The sequence below is a fragment of the Natrix helvetica genome, assembly GCF_964273705.1.
Source record: "Natrix helvetica genome assembly, chromosome: 4".
Lineage (NCBI taxonomy): Eukaryota > Metazoa > Chordata > Lepidosauria > Squamata > Natricidae > Natrix > Natrix helvetica.
This window is the reverse complement of record NC_138550.1, coordinates 36257885-36283282: the sequence shown is the minus strand read 5'-3', so window position 1 is coordinate 36283282 and position 25398 is coordinate 36257885. Positions and strand designations below refer to the sequence as shown.

Sequence of the window (25398 nt, the reverse complement as noted above, 5' to 3'; positions counted from 1 at the left end):
AATAATTGTTATTTATAGTACAGTTTAAATTTTAATTAAAGAATAGCACACAAGATACATTAAGGCGCCTAAAAATATTTCTCAGGGGTTTAAGAACTCTGTTTCTGCATGATTTTATATGTATGTCATACAAAAGTTGCCTTAGGAGTTTTGCAATAAATATTTTAATTGTTGCTAAAATATACAAAACTCCCTGAAAGCTATAAAGGCTTGAATAGTCAACACGGAGTTTTGTTCATTCTGTATAACTTTATCTAAGCAGGCATTCCAGTTTTCTGCAGGATAGAAAAATATACCCCAACATTTAAACAACTGCTCCTGGCACAACTCACTGTGATGAAATGTTGTGCCAGGAAATGAAATGACTCACTGAAGGAGAATGCCCAAAGAATATTAAATAGATATTTTAGTTCTGGGAAAGTAAAAAATGATAGAAAATGAAAAAACTCCACCTGAATAGTGTTGAATTAGATTAGGGGGCATGACTATATTTCAAGATTGATGCCAGCCTTTCAAGTTTGGCAAGGTCAAGAAGTAGGAATCCCTAGGATTCTTGGGACATGCTCGGGATATACATACTTAGGGTATGATAACAGAATTTGGGAAGCCTGGTTTCCAGCATTCATTGGAGTTGAGGAAGGGGAAAAATGAGTTTAAAAGAAACTTTGCAAACAAGGAAAATCCTAGTGTAGTGAAGTGTGATCCGTTTAAAAAAAAATCCTTAAAAAGTAATGATTGCATTTTATCCTTGCAATGATCATATAAGAGATAAGAGACTAAAAGAAATAGTCCATTTCTTCTTTAATTCATTAATGCATTGTGACACTATATTATGCTAACAATGATAGAGACTCGGTATAGAAACACATTAGTATGGATGTTTAAAGAAAAGTACTGTTGTAAAAGTCATATAGGCTGTTTTTCTTAGTCAGCCTTTCCCTCCATTTTCTCAGCCTCCATCCCATTAACACTGAAATATAAACCTGAGATAATTTTGCATTTTTACTGATGTCTGACCCACAACAAATGATCCAGTTATATTCTTCAATGATTATAGAATTCCTCAGAGATTAATTTTGGAAAATTCTTTCTCTCCTCATTATTCTTCCTTTATCACAACAGAACACATGCATTCTTGACAGCAGTATATAAAGCACATTTGGGCACAAGACAGTACTACTAATATAAGTTATCTCCATAGCATTAAATGTGCAACCATTCGCTTTGCTTGATGGTAACTGAATACTACTGATGTATTTAGTTATATTACAGCAGCAGCTGCTGCCACTCAGCCCTTATATATACCCTAAGGGATTTCTTTATGAGGGAGAGCTGCAGAATTTTTATACTTAGGTTTTTTATCCAGCAGCCAATCCTGTTTGTAGCAATGGCAACATACATTTCTTCCAGTGAATTGCTTTTGTCATTTCGAGAAGAATGAAGCCAAGAGGGGTGCAGTCTTCTGTCAATTACTTGGTACATTTTGACAAACTAAAAGGCGATATGCATCTGGAAAGCATTTACGAAAACACGATGGCAAGCATCTTCTGCTAGAATCATTATTCTGAATATGTACTGTCAATTGAATGATGAGCTTTGAATGCCATTGAGTACATAATGGATGTTTTAATACGGCATATGATGGAGATTCAGTCTCTTTATCTGAACACAGGTCAGCTTTGAGACAGAAGATTAGTGGGTTTGCTCATTGTCATTGTAATGGGTATTGCGCAATTGCTATCAGGGTAAAGAGTCACTTCTAAGGCTTGAAGGATTGTGTGTGTGTGTGTGTTTGTGTGAGTGATGTATATCAAGGATCAAGTATAAATGGGGGAGGGCTTTTAGAAACCAACTGGAACTGCTTTCCATTATTAGTGTTCCAATATCTCAGGGGTTGCCACAAAGAAGAGGGAGTCAAACTATTTTCCAAGGCACCTGAGGGTAGAACAAGAAGCAATGGGTGGAAACTAATCAAGGAAAGAAGCAACTTAGAACTGAGGAGAAATTTCCTGACAGTTAGAGCAATTAATCAGTGGAACAGCTTGCCTCCAGAAGTTGTGAATGCCCCAACACTGGAAGTCTTTAAGAAGATGTTGGATAGCCATCTGTCTGAAATGGTATAGGGTTTCCTGCCTAGGCAGGGGGTTGGACTAGTAGGTCTCCAAGGTCCCTTCCAACTCTACTATTGTATTGTATTATTGTATACTGCATTCAGTTCTGGTCGCCACGATGTAAAAAAGATGTGGAGACTCTAGAAAGAGTGCAGAGAAGAGCAACAAAGATGATTAGGGGACTGGAGACTAAAACATATGAAGAACAGTTGCAGGAACTAGGTATGTCTAGCTTAAGAGAAAGAAGGACTAGGGGAGACATGATAGCAGTGTTCCAATATCTCAGGGGTTGCCACAAAGAAGAGGGAGTCAAACTATTCTCCAAGGCACCTGAGGGTAGAACAAGAAGTAATGGGTGGAAACTAATCAAGGAGAGAAGCAACTTAGAACTGAGGAGAAACTTCCTGACAGTTAGAACAATTAATCAGTGGAACAGCTTGCCTCCAGAAGTTGTGAATGCCCCAACACTGGAAGTCTTTAAGAAGATGTTGGATAGCCATCTGTCTGAAACGGTATAGGGTTTCCTGCCTAGGCAGGGGGTTGGACTAGAAGACCTCCAAGGTCCCTTCCAACTCCACTATTGTATTATATTGTATTGTATTGTATTGTATTGTATTGTATTAGCTGTTTCAGGATTCTCATATTATTCTATTTGAATCCCATATTTACTGTATTTCATTTTTATTATTGTTCTTAGGCTGTATTAAAACAAATACCAATACTGTAGTCAGGTAATGAAAATTATGTCAAATGTAATTGCTTTGATGATGCTTTATTTTTCCAATTTTAAAAGCAATTTCATATGAAGGGCACAAGGGAGTTGCATCGTTCCTTGTTTCAATGTATGTACCCTGTTTCCCTGAAAATAAGACCTCCCCAGATAATAAGCCCAATTGAACTTTTGAGCGCACGTGCTAAAATAAACCCTCCTCTGCAAATAAGCCCTCCCCCAAAATATTGCAACGCAGCAGCATCCATGAGGTGACCACATTCGCCACCTCCTGCACCTCAAAAATAATACTTACCTGAAAATAAGGCCAAGTGCTTATTTCGGGGGTCAAAAGAAAATAAGACCCTGTCTTATTTTTGGGGAACCACAATACTCATTCTTGGATCACAATTAGAGCAGCTGATGAAATGTTTAGGTCCTTTTGGTTTCGTTTGGTTCAAAGGCTTGAGACACCATAGCTACTTCCATAGTGCCATCATTTCCTCTCCCCCAAAAGCAATTTAAAAATAATGTGCAATCGGATTCATTAACATGGGCATGAGTATGTGTATGAGTGCACTGTCCTAATCTGAAGAAACAAAATTCTTCCATCCCTGTTCATTATACAACAGAACTAAATTATACAAAATATATGCAGGTTAGTAGGAAAATAGTCTTGGAAAATGACATGAAGAAAAACATATAACCATTTGAAAAATGATATAGATCGTTGACTAGCTTATTAGTCACATCCCACATTCTGCTAATTGTACATGATTTGGATGTGTATGATTCTATTCTATAAATGACATTGTTCACAAAACAAAAAATGTAGAAGATAAACCTGGACAAATTCCAATATATTTTTTGTCAAAAAATGGCACTTTGCATTGTGCATTTATGAACATTTTGTTCATAAATCTGCTCTGGAGATCTTTGTCTCATGGGAGAGGTGCGTTTTTAGAAGGAGCAAGGGAGGTAACATGGCAAAGCCTTGCACCAGTACAATCCAAGCTCCATTCCTTGTGTAAATCTACCATGCCATTCTACAACAATATGTCAAGGACAGAGTTCATTAGACAATTTTGTCAAAATTGCAGTTAGGAACAGATGCCTCTTTATAGAAGAGGCAGATGGAATCTGTGGCATTAATGGTGTCTGTTGGTAGCTGAAGAGTATTTGATTTCATCCATTGTTAAGTGCTTCTCATAGTGATGTGAAGTTCTGATCATACAAAGCAAGCTTGAGAGAGTCTTATTATAGTAGCTTCTCACAGCTATTGTGAGACCTCTGTTATTTTCCTAATGAATATGTTGAGGATCTGGTAGAAAAACTGCCCACTCATCAAACCACTGCTAACCATGCCTACTTGTGTATCAGAGCACACATTTCTTTGTCAGGAGAGGATAAATATTTCAGAGGCTTTCTAAAGTGGAATTCTGAAATGAACAACTACGAATGTAATACTGTTGGAGAAAAAATGGATTTCTCAACCATGAGTCATGTAGGTAAAAATAAATTACACTTCATAAGAGAAAGTTTGTTTGGCAATGAACATGTGTACTTTATCAGGAAAGCCTTAAATTAAACTGGAATGGGAAGAGAGTCATGAAGATAGCCTTGAAGGCAATATTCAGAATCTATTACAGGAACAAGGATAGAAACATTCCTTAGGCTCTGGGAAAGGAGATAGTATTAGGGAAAGATGCAGGCTGGTTTCTCTCTGACCCAATGGGATATAATAAGAGAGCGTGAGAAGGTGAAAAACAATCAGGTTTTCAAGATGCTGTTACTTATAGCAGGGGTCCCCAACCTGTGGAACGCAAGGGATTTGAAACCAGGCTATGAAAATAGCCGGTGTGTGTGCATGCTCACTTGCGCAAGGACCGGGTGAGCATGTGCACATGCTTCATTTAAGTGAGCAGAAGGCACGGATGCACGCCACTTGCACAAATGGACCTGGCATGTACACATGCTTGCCAGCTGCTCACGCAGAATCATTCCCTCCCCCCCTTGTCTGTAAAACAGAAATTTTGGGGAACTCTGATTTATAGCTTATCTCAACTAAATCTAGTTCTAATCTAATCTATTTCCTATGGTCTAGCTTAAAGGACTGACAAGCCCAGAGGCATAGATTCAGGTGGCGGAGTGCTGAAGATTAGGAGTAAAGTTATCTGTATACTACTAAAACTCTCAATGTTTTTATCTGTCTGTTTGTACCTTCAAGCCAAATTGTGCATTATATCACAATTTTTGAATCAAGGTGCCTAAATTCCGCTAACTTAAAGAATGCATTAAAAATACAGGATCATGTAGAATTCATATGGAATTGAAATTTCTACAATGTTCAGTCCAGTTTTATTTGCAAAGTTATGGCTGTTTACTGGGTTGGGTAGTGTCAATCCCTTACAGTTCTGCTGGAAAAGTCAAGGAAGTAATAATGGTGTACGAAGAAGACAAAAACTGCTGTATGTTTTCTTTGCATTAATGTTCTATACTTCTAGATAGGAAGATAAAATGTATAGGTACAGAACTGAGACCTGACTTGGCAATAATGCATATGAAAAAGAATTAGAAGTAGATTCCCTACTTTTATTTGAAATGGACAAAGCAAAACGGTCAGTAAAATCTTTTGGGCTGCCTTAACAAAAACTGTGTCCAGACCATGGGTTTGAATATTCTATAATACTATGTACCACATAGTACTATATCCAGTTGCTGATATGGAGTAATCATAGCAGGTTTATAGGGAAAAAACTGGTAAGGACAGTGAAAGCTAAACAGTTATGAGAAATGAGAAATAGTCAGAAGAACCAGATATTGAGGTGGTCTAGAAATATCTAACAAGTAGTCATGGACAGGAGAGGGTGATCTTGTTCTCTGTTGAAACTAAAATGGAACAAGGAACAATAGGATAGCATTGAATGAAGAATCAGGATGACTATTAAGAAGATGTTTTTGGCAATAAGAGTGATTTAACTTTAGAAAGCTATGGAGTCTGATTACACAAGACATAGAAGGGCTGCCTACTTTGTTGGTTTTTAAAATGTTAATTGGAAAATTTCACGTTGAATTGAATATTCAATGAATTGAATTGAATTTTGATAACTGTTGATTGATAACTGTTGATCAAGATAGCTACAATATGGCTGTATTCTCACAACATACTAAACCCAATACTATTATTTTCAAGAGATAAAGAACAACCCTGAATCATGCTCATCACATTATTTTACAATGTTGTATTAGCTAAAGTATCACAATGCCATATAAAAAGTTGTGAATGGTGTGATTTAGTAACCATACCTTAAGGCCCAGCTATTATGCAAACACAGCCTGTATAATATCAGATTATCCACATGTTTCTCTCTCAATAGCCTTGTTCTTAAGACTTCCCCTAACCGTCACCTTAGTTATTATGGGAACTCTGCTGAACCAAATTGCTTTTAATCTAATTTATCAGTGCTGTCAAACTGATTATGTTACCTTGCATTAACCTGTTTAACAAGTACTCCAAATGTAAGGTTTATCATTTAATCCTACCCAAGATTAATTTCTGTTAGTTTCTTTCTTCTGTTCACACCATACATATGCATGGTTGAATTAATATAATTTACCCATTATCCCAATGTTGGGGGTACTGAATAAATTCTGAGGGCTTAGATCATATAGCTGTAAAGCACAGGCATCACATTTGTAAATTTACATTTACAGCTGTAAAGCATAGGCAGATCTGAGTTGCAAAATCTGAACCAATATCAGCTTCTCCGCACTCCCACCTCACTGCTCTTTGCTCCCTTGTACGGGTCGTCCGAATTATTGCAGCCCAGATCGGAGAGTTGTACATTTGCGTTTGACTAAACAAAATCCTCTCTAAACAGTCACAGAGTTGGAAGGGACCTTGGAGGTCATTCAGTCCAACCTCCTGCCCACCCAGGAGACCTGGACTAGGGAGTCGAACTGCCGACCTTTCAGATCGACAAGCTCAGTGTCTTAGCCACTGAGCCACCTAGTCAAAAATTGCAGGCCCACGCATCATACATCAACCACTCCGGTTTCCAGGCGTGCACTGTAAAATCCCAGCGAGCCTTAGAGGATAATAAAGAATTAAAGTTCCCGGGCTGCAGCGAGCATCCCGAATGCTCGCGTCCAGAGCTGGAAGTCTTATACGAGAAGACGCCTCCAAGAATCACTTTCGGGTGGAGCTGATTGGTCGGACCGATCACGGAAGGACCGCTCGGATTAAGAAGCGATTGGCAGGCGAGCGTTCGAGCAGGCGGGGTTTGTTTCCCGGGTGACGCGGCCGGCCTTGAGGCTTGCCAAAGCGTTGTGCTGGCAACTACTTGGAAGCGGGCAGCTGCAATTGAGAGGTGTCATGGCGGCCGCCGACGAAGGGGACGCGACCGGGGAAGCGGCGGTGGTGGAGCGCGGGCCGGGAGCGCTTTACCACATGTTTGTCATGATGGAGGATCTGCTGGAGAAGTTGAAGCTACTCAACTGCGAGGAAGACGCCGCGTTGCGGAGCCATAACATGAGGCCGCCTTCCCGGTAAGGCATGCAAGCAGGCCTTGCTTGTTGGTTTTCTGGGTGTTTGTGTGTGAGTGAAGGTTAGAGTGTCATAAAAAATACCACCGCCGCCCCCACCGCCCCCTTTCTAGTCGGTTGAATACATTGTCTGATCCCAGTCAGTAATTCTTTCAAGAGTTTTGTGGCTTTGGAAAAAACTAGTTTTCATGTGTGTATTTAATTGAATGAGTGTGTATTGGGCTTTTCGCGTGTAAAGCTGGGGTTGGAAATGTGCGTGAACGACGACCCCCCCCCCCAAAGATATCAGTCATATTGAAGTTGTTTTCGAGAAAGGCTCCTTGGAAACGGGGAGTGTTTTGTGTTGCAGTTCAGTGTGTGATAAACTTTCCACTGAGACTTTTTATTCAATGCGATCCGGTGCTGAGTTAAAACCAGGCGCTTTTTTTAACTATACAGAAATAGGCCTATATAAACAGGAAAGTGTGCTGTTTCAGAATAAGCAGTGTTATGCAAATTGCAGGAAAAAAAAGACAAAGTCAGCAAAGATAAAGATTCGATAAGAAAAGGAAACATAAAAACTACTTTGCACAAATATTAATGTGCTATATCTCTATTAACTTGAGAGTTAATTGTGTGAAACCACTTAGAAGTTATGACTGCTTAAGAAACTTGCGTGAAATTGTGCTGGAATAGTTGGTGATTTCTTCTTTGTTCCAGGGTATTTGTAATCTTTGAAAAATATAATATCAGATATATGACAAGCATTGTTCATTGCAAAGAAACTTTTCCTAGATATTCCTCTTTACAAATTCAATTGTTGAACAGAATAAATGGTTGTGATTCAACAGATAAAGTTCTTAGGGGTAGAAGTTTTACTTCCAGACTCATTCTAAAAAGGGAAAGTAATTATAAAGTAATGCAGGTGAGAATGAATGAGAAAATTTTAGGAATGTCTTTTATATCGAACTGGTGATATAAGTGTATGCAGTGTTTTCTAATACGCATCTGTGTTAAGGCCACAGGATAGGCATGCATAAGGCAAATGTCTTACCTGTGAAGAATACCATTCGTGTAATTTTGAGAAATCAGCATTACTTTAGTAAGATGAATATATTTGTATCTCAACCTGCATTTTGTTCTCTAGTCCAATTCCTTTTACAACATAAGAATTGAAATTAAAACATTTCCAACAGATGACTGTCCAGATTCTTTGTATCTAGTGAAACAAAGCTTGTCATTTTCCTGAGTAATTAGTTCTACTGTCAAAGTATTAGGACATTTTTCCTAGGCTTCAATCAGAGTTTGTATGTATTTTGACATTCTGATTTCTTTCAGCAACATAGAAAGCTGACAAAACAGTGTTTTTAAATCTCCAGTTTTAATTGATCATTTTTAATAAATTGCAATTTTAAAATAATTTTCTACATTATTACTATATATATATATATAGTACACACACTCACGCACACACAATTTTGTTACAGATTTAATATACGAAGATAGAATATATGAAGATAGATTAATAAGTTGAAGGTTGAAAGGTTGAAAAAATCAAATTCAAGTAGTACAAACCTAATAAAAAGTATTATGACATAGAATGCACATTATAAAAATCATTTCCTAATTCTTTTTTTTAGGTATTAATAGAATGTGAAATTGCAGAATAGTGTAATGTCAAAGTATTTAAAAAGGTGAAATAACCTCAATTGGGAGCTTTTTAATATTTCCTATATAATCTATTGTATGAATTTCTTGGTCAGAAATATAATGTGGATAATATATATTTTTGAACTGTGCTCAAAGAAGCTTCTTCTGAAGAAATCCAAATCAATCTGAGAACTCAGAATAGAAAATACTAAGTTTAAAAACAAATCTAAACTCCTATGTTCAGATCCAATTATCCCTTATATTAAGCTTGTAATATTAAAGCAATCAGCAAACCAACCAGACAGATGAAATAGAGATGATCTTAGGATAACTGTTAACCTGCTGTTTGGCTATCACAAAAGATCTTGTTAAAAACTGATTTAAATAAATAAGTATTTGCTGATCATGAAGATATATGGAATTGAAAATAAGTTTTCTATTATAGCTAGTTGTGCATTATTATAATATACCTTATACATTCATGTTATGTTGCATATTATAAGTTACAATGTATATTACAACTTCTTCAGCATTACTAAATAACATTAAAATTGCTATACATATTTTCTCGGGTCTTCTAACAATTCATATTTATGTCAGAAATGATTAACTTTTTTTCATCTTACAGAGCCATTTATGTTTCTGTAGTATACTAGATGCTTTCATAGAAGATCACATAAAATATTTTATAATCTACTGAATAGCTTCATACATATTGAACATAGCTACTTAGTTATTATACAGTACAAAAGTATGATAAATAAGTATCAGAACTACTTTTAAAAACTTTGACCTACATCATTTTTCTGGAATGTATATATACAGTTGTGACATGATATTCTGAAAGCACTTAAAGAAAATAGCACATATATTAAGAAAATTACCTCCTAGTGAAATATAGTATCTTAGGGAGAAAAAAAAATTGTGGGTTTAGATGATTGTACAAATGGAGAAATTTTCTAGTTTTTAGAACTTTTTTTTTCAATATAGGCATACTTATTTCTGCTCCTTTTTCTTTTAAAACAGGCATTATTTTGCATTGCCTATTAACCCAGGCGAACAGTTCTACATGTTTTGTACCCTTGCTGCTTGGCTAATTAATAAGGCAGGGCATCCTTTTGAACAACCACAGGAATATGATGATCCAAATGCAACAATATCTAACATACTAGCAGAGCTGCGGTCCTTTGTAAGTAAATTATTTACCATCTCTGAATTCCTTTGATCATTTCTAATAAATTTGTAGACTGCAAAATAGGTTTTTTACTTTTTGGAAAAATTATATTGACTTAAGAAAAAATGGCTGACTGTGTACTAATAGTACACATAAGACAGTATTACAGCTGAGCAGCTAACTGACCTTGAAAACTAAAAAGATTGGACCTGATTAATATTGGAATGGGAGACTACTAAAGAAATGAGCAGTAGGGTGAACTGGAAAATAAATAAATACATTAAAAATCAGTGACCTATAAAACTATATGGAGGTTGATGAAATCACCAGGATACAAGCTTGATTGGATGATTAAAAAAGCCAAAGAATACTAAAAAGATGTCAGTATATGTTCCATTGATTATAGAAAGAGCTTTGATTGTATCAATCATGTTAAGCGGTAGAGATATGAGATATGTGAAATGTAGACACAGATCAGAAAACCATAGGCCAATCGGAACATGGTAAAACAGAAGCCAGTTGCCAAAGCAGTGAGAGTGTAAAATTTATTCTGTCTGCATATTGAGAGAAGTTGGCTTGGAAGATTAGCATGGTTTTGGATTGGAGGAAGAAGGTCAGTAACCTGCGCTATGCTGATAACATTGAGAGCTGAAAATACAATGATCTGCAGGGTTTACTAATGAAAATCAAGCACAATGAAGATAATGGAGTAATAGGTAAATAATATCAAATTTATGACAATAGATAGAGCAATCAACAGTAGAAATGACAATGAAGAGATTGACAAAGTCGGTATCTTCTGCTTTTTATCATGGACTATCAACAAGTAAAAGAACAATTGGGCCACTGCAGACTAGTATTTGGTAGAGTGCTAATAAAGGACTTGAAAAACATATTCAGATGCCATGATGTGTCTATAGCTACAAAGATCAGAATCGTGCAGGCAGTGGCTTTCCCTATGATGAGTTTTTCTTTGAAAAAGCAGTATATAAAGTGTACTGATACTTTTTAAAAACATCTTTAGTGTTGGAGAAGACTGTTGAGGATATATGAATAGTCAAGAAAACAAGCAAATAGGTCATAAAATCAATCAGCCCAGAATTCTCTGTCAAGATACAAATAATCATACTCAAATTATCCTACTTGGATGCAGTATTAGTATCAAATAAATAAACTGTGATAAGTTATTATAGAAAAGCTGTGTGGCAATAAAGAATGTAAACTAAAGGTGGAACTCCAAATGTCTTAATTTACAAATTTTACTTTAGTTCTCTGAACTAACTGCAGGAGGATGAAAGAATGATTGAGAACATAATGAGAAGGATATCTTCTATTATTATTTAAATACCGTCTTTTTGGACTATAATGCGCACCAGAGTATAAGACACACCTAGATATTGAAGAGGAAAACGAAAAAAAAAAACGTTTTTGTCCGCTCCTGACACCAGGAACACTCTGCAGGCCTCCCAAACCCTTTGTGTGTCCCATTTTTTCCAAAGCTGGCCCGGTTTTTGTGAAAAACGAGCCCATTTTTGGCCTCCTGAACCCCCTATGTGTCCCGTTTTTCCCCTCCTTGGCCCCCAGAAGCACTGCAGGCCTCCCAAACCCTTTGCGTGCCCCGTTTTTGGTAAAGTTCGGGAGGCCAAAACCAGAGCCGTATTCAGTCTATAAGACACAAAGACATTTCCACCCAGTTTTTTTGGGGGGAGGGGGGAAGTGCCGAAAAATATTTAAAATGGTCCTCACAAGATATGGCTATCAATGACTAGAATTAGAACTGAAGGAGCAGAAGATTATAAAGATGGAGGAAGCCAAGCCATGATTACAGATTTTTTTTTAATGAGACTCTCACACTTAACTCTTCTTTAAACAGTGGTTCCATTACCCCAATTGAAGGTATAGTGAAATCATCTCATGACTGATCATTAGGATTTCACCGTATGTTTACAATAGAGCCAGTTGAAACTGGAGTAAACCTAGCCAATTATTCTACTTTGGATACACTAAGATCCCCTTCTCTGGACAGTTTACAATGCCAGAAAGGTGAAAGGAAAGGGAAGAGGGGGATCATCAGCAATAAGGTGTGTGGACTCAATTATAGTGGCGATGGATGCACCATTGAAAGGATCAGATTAAGTACAGATTGTATTGGAGAAAATCTATGCTATTGGTAATAGTTATACCGATTTGATGCCACATAATCAAGCTTGATTCAAATTAGACTTTAAGAAAGTTATAGAAATAATTGGTTTTGTATATATTTTATTTATGATAAAAGATCAGTTACTAATTATACATAATCAGTACAAAAGATAAATACTATCAAACTATATTAAAACTTTGATGTAATTAAAAGAAATATGAATAATCTTGTAATACTTGCTCCCTCTGAAACAATTGTTCTAAAGATGACTAGATTTAGATTTGTTGGTAAGTAGAGAATATGCTGCTCATTCAAGGTATTTGGTTAAGGAAGATGTTATTAAATATCTACTAAGCCATATAGAATGGGCAGCACAATAATGTATAAATAATTGTCTTAGTTTCTCCCTCTAGGCATATACATAAATCCTTTTACACTGCAATGTTAAATCATTACATCTAGAAAAAAGGGGCTTTTTGGTGAGGTAAATGCAGAATTTTAATTAGATAATTAACTGGAGTGAAAAATGTTCCAGACAAAACCGCCACCATATGGTACCAAATTATAGATGATAGCTCAGATCTTTTCTGAATATCAGTAAAAATTACTCATTAGCTCAACTCATTATTGCTTTCTTAAAGCCCACGATACTAGGCCAAGAGTCTATAATATCTTCGATCTTATAACACCATTTTTCAAGGTCAGTAGGAAGTTATCCAAAAATAACCTGAAGACCCAAGGGACCCATTACTGAAAATCAATTTTAGCCAGAATTTTAGCTAACACCCTTCAAAGAAGCTTCTAAAGCAGATATTCCACATTCCAGATATAATAATGAATAACTTCCAAGATTTTAATGTCATAATTTACTCTATGCAAGTAATATTGATTATCGATATTTGTAACTTCCATGTCTTGTACTACTTTTGTTTCAGCATAACTGATGTCTTCCCTATTAACTATACAAAGCAAGAGTTGAAATATTCTGGCTTACATCTATTTATGTTGTAGAAGCATTTAAAGAGGTTTATTTGGTGAAATTTGTCCAATTAAGTTTTCCTCCCCCCCCATTCTTTGTACTACAGAATTTATGTAAATGCTGAAAACTGTGGCCCATACTGCCTTACCCTTGTTTGAATTGGGTTAGAAAATCATCTTAGGCTACAACATGTAGCCTGAATTCAAGTATTTTCCTACCATTGGGTAATTAAAAGTTCAGGTACTCTTTGCTTAACAATCACACTTGGAACCAACAGTGCTATTGTTAAGTGACAGGATTGTTAAGTGAGATGTCTTGTGACTGATAGATTTACAGTCCACTGCAGTTGTTAAGCAAAACATCTACAGTCCTTAAGTGAGACCTCATGTGTCCATGGCTGCAGTTTTACTGTTGACTCCTCCATTATTTAAATTCAGCTGTGAAACATGCAAATAACGATCATGTGAAGCTGTTTGTAAATACTCACTGGTTGCATAATACCAAATTTTGATCAAGTCATTGCAGGCATGCTGTGATTGTCATCAGTTCAAGGACTGGTTGTAAAGTTACTTTTTCAGCTCTGTCAAAACAGTTGCTAACTAGAGCAGTTGTTAAGTGAGGATTTCCTGTATTCCGTGAAAGTGAATAGAAAAGTGAATAGAAAAGGAAGGAGGAGGAGCTTCCGGAGGGAATGGAGGTTTACCTCTGAGCTCCATTCACGCGGAGCTCTCTTTCGGGCTGGGGATGCTGCCGACCCTCTTTTTCATCCCGAGGGTCGGAATTCCTGTTGGCTGACCACCCTGCCTTCTGCCTGGGACCCGAACTGGCCCGCCTGGTTGCCTGGTTGCCCGGGCAGGAGCGAGGGAGATGGCGCACCAGCTGGTGCGGGGCGGAGGAGGCCGGAGGACGGTTGGAAGGCGGCGGCGATCCGATGGACAGAATTAAAGATCCAAAGAGCCGGGACGGGATGGCGGCGACCCAGGGAGAGCCAAGGGAGAGTCGAGAGTCGTGGGAGAGCCGAGCGGTCCGAATTGTGCCGGTCTTGGTGAACCCAGACTGGCGGGAGGGCCGCGGAGAGGAGAATAAGGCCCGGATGGAGCCCGAGGCGCCGGAGGGAAGAAGGAAAGTAGAGCGAGGCCTGAGGCGCCGAAGGGAGTGGAAAAAAAAATCAGAAGGTAGGCCACAGGAAGGCCGCGGGGAGGTCGGAACGCTTTTCCAGGCCCAAAAACGGCCGAGGGTTGCTGGACAGATTGAGGACTATCCATAATTGGTGCTGAAGGCAGGCCACGGGGACAGAGGCGCTGGAGCACAGGCCATGGACTTAGTGGTACATCAGAGGCCTGTGCGGAGGGTTGCCCTGTACCCCCCCCCGTGCGATTACAACCCCCCCCCACTCATCTAGGGCCACCTGTTTCTACCACCCACTGCGGCCTTCCTCTCAGTTCCAGCCCAAGTTTCCATATTCACCAGCTGGTTATTATTATTATTAACCCATCATCTTCATCTACGATGTGGACCACTTCCACCTGCCTATCCCTACCAGGACTATTTCATCCGTTTCATCTGGATGTATGTGGTTTTGGCTAACTTACATTAACATCGACAGCACCCACTTGATGAGCGCTGGCCCTTTATTATGCTTTATTCGAGACTAGACCTGCTGCTACTGCGAGAGTCCCCCCTCTCGCAGTCATGGCCTCCAGCCCTTTCAAGGGCCCACCTTGAGGACGGGTTTGTTAACCCAGAGAGGTGGAGGAAGCGTGCATTAAGGGGTTTTTTAGTTAATTGTTTTTTAAAATTTGTAAAGGGTTCTAAGGGTGGGGGGGGAAGGACCAGATCAGGAGTGATAGTAGAGCCAGGCAACTAGGTGTGGTCGAAAGAGGAAGGAACGGAGCGGGAGAGGAAAGGGAGGATAACATTCCATTACAGGGCTCTTTGATACCAACGGTCGTGGGGAGGGGCAGGCGCGAGGACACATTAAGAACGCGCAGTCGGTTGGGAGACCGGGGTTTTTGGTCATTCCCGGTCGTTTGTACCAACCCCTGCATACTAGGTGGTCAGGTTCCACAGGCCCAAGGCCTGAGACTGCTGTTATGCAACGCGAGGTCCGTTGTCAATAAGGCCCCCCTCATTCATGATCTTATTTTGGAGGGGGAGCCGGACCTCGCAGGAATAACCGAGACCTGGTTGGGCTGCGAGGGAGGTTTACCCCTCGTGGAATTGTGCCCACCAGGTTATCGAGCATTTCATCAGCCTCGGGCCCAGGGGAGGGGCGGCGGGGTAGCAGTGATTATTCGGGAAGACCTTGAGCCGAGAGAGTTCACCGTGCCACAGACATCCGGGTGTGAGTCCCTTGTCGTGAGATGGGGCCCAGGGAGGCAGTTGGGCCTGCTGATAGTATACCTGGCTCCTCGCTATACGTCAGCGGCCCTGCCTGAACTCCTTGAGCTGATCTCATTGGTGGCGGTTGAGACCCCCAACCTTATAGTGATGGGGGATTTCAATCTGCCGTCGATGGGAGAAGCGTCTGAGGGGGTTCGGGAGTTCATGGCTTCCATGACAGCCATGGACCTGACCCAGTTAATTCAGGGCCCTACTCACGAGGGAGGTCACACGCTGGACCTTGTTTTTGTCTCAGGCCGGTGGATGAGTGATCAGGGAATAGGGGACTTAGCCATTACTCCCCTGTCATGGTCGGATCACTATCTTCTCCGGCTGGACTTCCCTGGTGCTACCCCACACCGCAAGGAGGCGGAACTGGAAGGTATTAGATGGTTCTGCCCCAAGCGCCTGTTGGAACCAGATAGGTTCCAGACGGAGCTTGGGCCACCTCCTGTGGATTTGACCCGCCCCCGAGTGGAGGACCTGGTAGACGCATGGAATAGTGCGACTACCGGGGCCCTGGACCGGGTGGCGCCTTTGCGGCCTCTCCTGCGGCGACGAACCACCCTGGCTCCCTGGTTTACCGAGGAGCTAAGGGTGATGAAACGCCAAAGGAGACGCCTAGAGAGTCGTTGGAGATCCTCTCGTTCCGAATCTGACCGAGCACAGGCACGAGCCTACTTGAGGACGTACCTTGTGGCATTAAGAGCGGCCAAACGTCAACATTGCGCCGCCCTTATTGCGTCTGCAGATAACCGCCCTGCCGCCTTGTTTCGGGTGACTCGCTCCCTCTTGTTTGAGAGGCCGCGGGAAGCCCCTTTACAGGGTAGAGCAGAGGAGTTTGGGAAATATCTACATGACAAAGTCGCTCAAATCCGGATGGGATGGGCCCCCTTCAGTGGTTCAGTAGAGACGCCCGTGGCGAGTCTTGAGGGTCCGCTTTGGGAGGAGTTTGATTCGGTTGCCATCGAGGATTTGGACAGGTTGCGTGGACGTCTGCGACCCACCACATGTTTATTGGACCCGTGTCCCTCCTGGCTTGTACTGGCATCCTGGGAGGTTACACGTGACTGGCTCCTGGTCCTAGTGAACACTTCGTTGGGTGAGGGGTCTCTACCAGCCGCCTTGAAAGAGGCGGTGGTGAGACCCCTGCTCAAGAAGCCTTCCCTGGACCCGACGGACCTAGTCAATTACCGTCCAGTCTCCAACCTTCCTTTTCTAGCGAAGGTTGTAGAGAGTGTGGTGGTACAGCAGTTCCCACGCCACCTGGAGGAAAATGATTATCTAGACCCGCGCCAGTCCGGCTTCCGACCCGGGCACAGCACGGAGACGGCCTTGGTCGCATTGGTGGATGATCTCTGGCGGGCCAGAGATAGGGGTTGTTCCTCTATCCTGGTCCTATTAGACCTCTCGGCGGCTTTCGATACCATCGACCATGGTATCCTGTTGCACCGGCTGGAGGGGCTGGGAGTCAGGGGCACCGTTTTACGGTGGTTTGGCTCCTACCTCACTGACCGGACGCAACGTGTGTTGGCAGGGGAGCAGAGATCGACCCGGAGGCCTCTCACATGTGGAGTGCCACAGGGTTCGGTACTCTCGCCTCTCCTGTTCAACACATACATGAAACCGCTGGGCGAGATCATCCGTGGCTTTGGGGTGGGATATCATCTGTATGCTGATGACACTCAGCTATACATCTCCACCCCGAACCACCCCAATGAGGCCATCGAAGTGATGTCCCGGTGTTTGGAGGCCGTACGGATCTGGATGGATGGCAACCGACTGAAACTCAACCCTTCCAAGACGGAGTGGCTGTGGCTTCCGGCGCCCCGGTTCAACCAGGTGCTTCCATCTCTGGCCATTGGGGGCGTGCAATTAGCCCCTATGGAACAGGTGCGCAATTTGGGCGTCCTCCTGGATGCCCGGCTGTCCATGGATGACCATGTAACAGCCGTGGCAAGGGGGGCGTTCCATCAGGTTCGCCTGATGCGCCAATTGCGCCCCTTATTGGACCGGGATGCCCTACGCACAGTCACCCATGCGCTGGTGACGTCTCGCCTGGACTACTGCAACGCTCTCTACATGGGGCTTCCTTTGAGATGCACTCGGAGACTACAGTTGGTCCAGAACGCGGCCGCGCGGGTGATCATGGGGAGGACTAGATTCTCCCCTGTAACACCTCTCCTGCGCGAGCTGCACTGGCTTCCTGTGGTCTACCGAGTGCGTTTCAAGGTCTTGATTATGATCTTTAAAGCGCTTCATGGCACAGGGCCTAGTTACATGCAGGATCGCATCCTGCCCCACACATCCCTACGACCAATCCGCTCTCACAGAGAGGGACTTCTCCGGGTGCCGTCCGCCAAACAGTGCCGGGGGGCGACACCCAGGAGCAGAGCCTTCTCTGTGATGGGCCCAGCCCTGTGGAATGACCTCCCCCGTGACATCAGGATTACTTCCGATCTCCGCTCCTTCCGTGTACAACTGAAGACCCACCTCTTTCAACTATCTGGCCTGGCTCAACCGTAATTTTCTCGTACCCCTCCTGACTGTCTGTTTTTAACATTTTGAATTTGGATTGTACATGGGGTTTTATAATTAGGGTATTTTAATGGTTTTTAATTGTCTATGTATTGTATCTGTTAACCTCCTCCGTACATGTGTGTCTTTGTACTTATGTATGTCATGGGTTTATGTAAATGTTATATGTTTTTTACTCCATTGTACGCCGCCCCGAGTCCTATTCGGAAAGGGAGCGGCTAATAAATTTAAATTGATTGATTGATTGATTGATTGAAGTTGTCGGCAAAAATTCATAGCCTCAGAATTGAGTTGGATGTCTTTAGATCAGTAAAAGCAGAAAGAGTTCATGAAGGCAATTAAAGCACCTTTTATCAAGATGCTGCAGAATGATGCACTAATCAAATGTTTTATGCATTCTACTCCAAACTGAATTTACTCAACCGGTAGATTGTCCTGTACCAGCCAGAAATAGTTTCTAATATATATGACTAGTGTATTATTTACTGATCTTAGAGACTAATTGGATGAAATTTATCAAATCATCTGTCTTATCCCTTGTAAATTAGCCCTGTAATTGATCAACTGCATCCCTTGGGAATGTGTAAAGAGTGCTCAGTTTGAGTGCTAGTAGTGGAACCTGCATAGTATTTCAGCTGAATCCAAGTATACTCTTATTTTCTGTACTATTTTTCAGTCGCAAAGTAAGATAAGATATCTCAGAAAAGATCATCAGATGCAGTTTTGAGAATAGATTTAATTTTGTGTTATTTAATTTTAATCTCATAATATTCTTAGAAATTTAAACAGACACAAATTTGTATTTCAATGACTTGCATCTACATTTCTTCTGAACCAGCCATAATACAGAATTTAAACTATGGCTTGATCTTGCAAGTATATAAGTTTTCAGTAGCTTTTTCATTTTGCCTGTTCAGATTCATTAGTTGCTTCCTACCTACATAGTAAAGCAGTCTCTCTTTGTCTATGCACACTTTGACAGTGTGATAACAATTTTAATGTACTTCGCAAACCGAATTAAAATCATAATGTCTAGTTCTGATTTGAAAGTGAAAGCCTGATTTTTCAATTTTGATAGCATATCAAATCATGGCTAAATTTCCCTAAACATGCATGTTTTGATGTAATGTATGAATTAAAACTATGTTCTGGTTTGGTTGTGCTCCATTATAATGAATTGTTTTTAGAAAGCTGATCAAAATATTTTCAGTTGCTTTAGCTATCTCTTTAAGCATCCAGATCTTGGGTGGGAACCTTATTCTAGCCATGAAGGCGAACCTAGGGCACGCACGCCCAAAGTGGCAAGCGAAGCCATGTCGCCTGGCACGCACAGCCTTACCTGTTTGTCTTCTGGGTTTCTTGCATGCATGTGCGAGCGACAATTAGCTGCGGCAGTGCCAAAAAACAGCCTGCACAAGAGCACCAACTGTTCATTGGGCATGCATGTGCGCTAGAACCTGGAAGTTTGGCTTTTCCAAAGCATGGCTCTGATGAGCGTGCACGCACGCAACATTGCCGCACGACCTTTTCAGCACTTTGTGCCGAAAAGGATTATTTATTTATTTATTTTATTTTTCAAGATATATAGACCGCCCCCTCTCCCCGAAGGGACTCGGGGCGGTGTACAGGCATCTCATTAAAAACAGATACAAAAGATAAATACCCTATACCCTTAAAAACGAATTAAACCTAATACAGCTGTACAGAATGGTAAAAGTTAAAATCAACTAAAAAGCATACTCCTAAAAATTTTAAAATGCAGGCTTGAGGGACTAAAATTGGGAGTTAGGCCAGGCCGGCTAAATTGAACATCACTGTTCTAGAAGGTGGCACTGCTAAAGAGAAAGCACACTTCTGGGATCCTGATAGATAAATGTTTAATTGAAAGAACCTGATTAAAGATTTAACTAATTCCGTCAATTCTGTAAGATCAAATCAGCCAGATAGATTCTGTAGTAGACATGTGGTTCCTCAAGTGTTGTGCCAAATTTGAGGTGTGGCTTGGTAAAATGGAGGTGTTGCTTTAAGCATACATGTTTATTCAGCTAAACAAAGACAGGCCCTTCTAACAGAGAGGAAGCCCCAAACTTACACTCCACCCAGCAAGGATGGCACATAAAAGATACAGGAATCATCCAGAAAGTCTGGCACACAGTAGATAAGATATTAAGATGTTCTTAGTACATAGAGGATTCTTTAGGTACGTGCCATCTCAGGACATTGGGTGTTTCCCTGGGGACTTTCCACAGCCTGGCAGGTGTCGAGAGATAATGGTGCCATCTGTACATGAATACCTTCCAGGCTCTCCTTTGATACCAGGTCAACAGAAGTGAACAGCCCCATGTACCATATTGATGATATTTGGTGATTCACATGCATAGATAGTTTCTTGTGATAAACTAGAGAAGGTAGATAATATTATTTGATTGCATGCTGGTTTATCTCTGTTAATGATGTTTACTTCTTCTTCAGGGAAGAACTGTAGATTTTCCTCCCTCAAAGTTAAAGTCCGGTTATGGAGAACAAGCTTGCTACGTTCTTGATTGTTTGGCAGAAGAAGCCTTGAAATACACATCATTTAGCTGGAAAAGGTATTGTATCTTGCCCTGACTGAAATGGATCTAGATAATCAGCTATATCCTGGTGCTCTGAAGCTACCATGCAACTACTTTCTTCACAGCCTTCCTAAAAAAGGGAGTCTGAAACTAGAGAAAACTGTCAGAACAGTTGAGTTGTACAATGGTTCCTTGAAGCAAGGGTGCACCATTACTTCTCTAAGAGCCAACGGACCTTCTGTTCCCTCAAGAAACAATTACATGTTCTCTCTCAGGCAGCCTTGATTAGCAGGGAGGGGCACTGATCTATCATAGAAGTGGCCAAATTAGTAGCTGTAGAAGCACATATACAGTAAACATTTTTGTAACTGCCAATATTAACACATTTTGTATAGTATATAAACAAATACATAAGTCCTTTTTGTAAAACATTCCTAACACAGAATAAAATAACTCCTCCCCCTCCCAAAATCTATATGAAAACATAGAAAACAAGAGGGAGTTTATAGCCCTGCTATTGTTAAGCTTTGAAAATACACCTGAAGAAAATAATTTTCACAGACAAAATATCAGTAATAAGAAGGCTAGATACATCTCTAGCAATAAGATGATCCAAAGCATGGATCCCTAAACAGACCTTCTCCAGATTACCTAATAACTATCATTTTAAAGAGGTAATTTTTTGTATAACAACCAGGACCATGTCATAATGAAGTGGATTGAATGGTAGAAACCATTATCAGCAGGTGCTGAGAATGGAGGTTAGTAAAATTAGATGTTAGATTGTTTTGTCTTAAATCTTATTAGTTAGCAGGGGTATCAGGTTTATATGATCTGTGTATCTATATTTACATAAATGTAAAATATGTTTATTGTTATCACTTTTGTATTAACTAACAGTTTTAGTTGTTAATTTGTGATTTGGATCACATATAAGGTGTGTGTAATGAAGAATTTCATTTGTTTATATAAAAGGCTTTATAGGAATAATGAGCATTTAGAATTAGAATTAAGCACAATGATGATCAGTGCCAGAGAATGTGTGTTACACAACACTGTTTATTATTTGTAACTTCTGAGTGGTCCTCAAAGGCAGGCCCACATGCAGCATTATGTGGTCAAGTTGTAAGATGATTATGGCTTGGGCCACTTCTATTGGGATCCTGCTGATCAAGATAGTGCTGCAAATGGTGTACCAGTCAAACTGCAAATCCAGGAGTATCCTCAATTCATTGACTTATTTCTTCAACGAAAGTGCAACTCTGTCTAATACTACCACTGAAATTATTGTTTCTAGACAACATAGAAGATCAGAGGCAACAGTCCTATCTTACTAGGCTTTAGTCTTTTTGCTCCATCAGTTCCCTAACAACCCCCAGCATGGTCTGGGATTTGCAAAGCACAGGTCACTATCATCAACATAGTTATAGTATCCTATTTATGCTACCTTATTTCAAAAACTGATTTTGTCTTCCACTGGTTTTATACAGATATTAAATAGGAAGGAGAAAGGGTTTATCCCACTGGTGTCCCACACTGGAGAAACCCTTCTTCTCCCTCAGCTGCCAGTTCCCAGGATGAATTGAATAGGTTGGTTGAAAGATTTGCAAGGATAATATTAGCAACAAAATACTATTTTCTAATGGATAATTCGTGAATATGTTAAGTCTGGGCCTGATAAAAGACTACAGCATTCTGTACTATTGGCTATAGATTTATCTAGTAAGTGATATCGTTGCCCCTATAATAGCAGAAGCTTGGAACAAAATAACCTTGGAGGCAAATGAACACTTGAGTTAACGACTACTGTGTAGAATTTATTTTTATTTATTAAATTTATTTTCCGACCATCTTGCTGCAAGGCAACTCATTCTCTACTAGAAACATGAAAGTAATAACTTTATCTCTATTTTCAATATCATCCAGCCACATTATATCTTTATAACACATTCAAAATAAAAATTAATTATGTTTAATAACAATTTTTAGACCTCTTTTCTTAATCATTGTTTACAATTTATAGCCAATTTCCCTTTTATCATGTCAATACAAATTATTACATTATTATCATTTATTTAACAATAGTTTGACTAAGTTTAACTTACCTTTTCCTCTTTTTTCACCATTTAGAATTTATACCAAATTTCCTCTTATCCAACCAATACATATGTATACATTGTTATCATTATCAATTATTTAACTTTATCCATTGTCACTACATTTTTAACATAATGGTCTAATTTTAACTAAACTAGTGTTTTATTATTAATTTTCATATCTCAACCTGTGTCTTTCCAGTAATAGTGTAGTCCTATTTCTTTTTCCATTTGTGGAATTAGTCTTCTGGTTATTTATTTGTTTGGTCTTCTCTTCGCAACATGTTGCTTGTTACATATCTTGTAAAATCTCGAAACCCTCCATCAGCTTCTTTAATCAGCTTATCTTTGGTTATCAGTAGTGTTTTTGTCAAAGTTTCTCTCCTTAATTCCATTAAGAAGTCCATCAATTCTTCTCTTTTTTCTTCTTCTATACCTTGAAATCTGGAGTAAATCACCTTTCCATCTATCTTCCCTTTCCTTGTTCCACTCTTTCCATCTCCAACCACACAGTTCACTGTCAATATCCACGATTATCTTGCCTCTTTGTTCATTTTTCCCTTGGGTTTTTAGGACTCTAGCCTCCACTTTTTACATTTGCTGGATATCTTCCATTTTTTCATCAAGTTTTACCACATTACAATTTATATTTTTAATATTTTCCCATCTCTTTTCAATTCTCTCTGTTGTTTCTAATAATTTTTGAATTCTAAACATAATCTGTTGTAATGTTATGGTTTCTTTTTGATGTAGTGCCATCCTTCCAATTAGTAAACACTGCCATTCTGGTTTAAAAACAAATCTTTGTTTTCACTTCTTTCCAGCTACCAACAAGCATCCAAAGAGCACCTGTGTAAACAACCCATGCTCTTCTCCTTATTTCTTTTATAAACAAGCTGAAGCCTTTGAAGTGCAAGATCAAAATGATCAAAGGGAAAAAAGAAAAAGTAATGTTTCCAGGTCTCAACCTCCAACCTCCAAGTTTTGTACATAATCTTAACACTTTTCCCCCTTCCTTTTTTCTTTTTGTAAATCTATTGATGGAAAATTTAGCAAGAAATATATGAAATAATTGCAGTGCTCACATTTACTAATCTTTGTTTTGTGATTTTGTATATATAAGGTTATATATAATCAAGTTCTCTGTCACTTATTGATTGTCTCATATTTTCAAATGGATCTAATTTAAAATTGAAGAGTCCATGATTTATTTAAGACTACATTGACTGGTGTTATTAGAAACTGATTGAAAATGTCTATCCAAATAAAAACTTTAGCAATTTTAATAATTAGAACATTTGTAAATACTAAGTTATCAAACTCAATTGAACTGCAGAGAGAGAAGGAAAAACTCTTTTGCAAAATCATGGCTGCTCATATATGTCATCCATGTTTACATTTTAGACATTTTAAAATTTGTAGACACTTTTATTAGTACTTTAGTACTTTTTATTCTGTTTGCATACAAGCATTTTGGTATAAGCATTTGAAAAAGTGAATTACAATTTTATTTGCATTGTTTGGCTGGAATTGTATCCAGTCATTTTACTAATGAGGCAGAAAGTTCTCCATATCAGATAAATGTAGTTATGTTTTCAAAAGGGCTATATCTTAAAATTCAAACAAATGTTACTGTAACTTCTTAAGTCTCAAAATTGCATGTATTGCATTTATCTTTTAAGGCCTACGTATCCAACTGAGGAGCTAGAAGAGGAAGCAATAACAGAAGATGATGCTGAATTAACGCTTAATAAAATAGAAGAAATAATTGCGGTAAGTTTATGTAACTTCTCTTGACAGATTGTCCACTGTTATGAAGGAAAGAATGTTTCCTTATGTTTATGTTCCTTAGGTTTTCAATAGTACAGTTTTATACATGCACTCAGAAAAAGACAATATTTAGTGCAATAAAACTTAGTTTTGAAACTGGATAGATGATAGATATCATTTTCAAATTTACATTTATAAGCTTTTCTGTCTGGGAATTCAAATTAGCACTAGGTTGAACTACAAGTGAGAAAATTGCCGATGTATATGGATATATCTTTGAACTAAATAAGTTAAATGTGTTTGAGATAACACAAAACAAATTACGCCTGTGTTAGGCAGCATAGAGATGGAATGGTCAAGTTCTGGAATAGAAGAATGGAATAGAAATTAGCCAAGAATATTTTTAATTAGATGTTGTTGTTTAATTGTAAGTAAGCATTGAAAAATTCACTTCTTATCCCTATATCCTAAATATATACTCTTCTACTTCTCCTGTTTCAAATGTAGCAGTACAGTGTAGTTTACTTCAAATCAACCATATTCCTACTTTTTCACATAGGAAGGAATATAGTGAAATATTGATTTAGTGAGCCTCGATGCAATAAATCAAATGCATATTTAATGCATGTTTGTGAGTAATGGTCATCCCATCTTCCCAATTAAGCTGTTAAAATGAGGATTTATTATAATACCCATACAATTACAGAAAAAAAAATCTTTTTTTTGCACAATATTTTTTTCTTTTTTGTTACTGTTAGAGTCGAATG

General features: G+C 39.3%; 1 protein-coding gene across 1 annotated transcript in view; it reads left to right on the top strand.

The window, feature by feature from the left end:
• The first annotated feature begins 7089 nt into the window (after positions 1-7089).
• Positions 7090-25398, top strand: part of IFT57 (intraflagellar transport 57) — a 38730-nt gene continuing 20421 nt past the window's right edge. The window contains exons 1-4 of the mRNA XM_081951796.1: positions 7090-7368; positions 10021-10183; positions 20683-20801; positions 24544-24634. Of these exons, the coding sequence (XP_081807922.1) occupies positions 7196-7368; positions 10021-10183; positions 20683-20801; positions 24544-24634 (546 nt within the window). The 5' untranslated portion in view covers positions 7090-7195. The remainder of the gene's footprint in view (positions 7369-10020; positions 10184-20682; positions 20802-24543; positions 24635-25398) is intronic.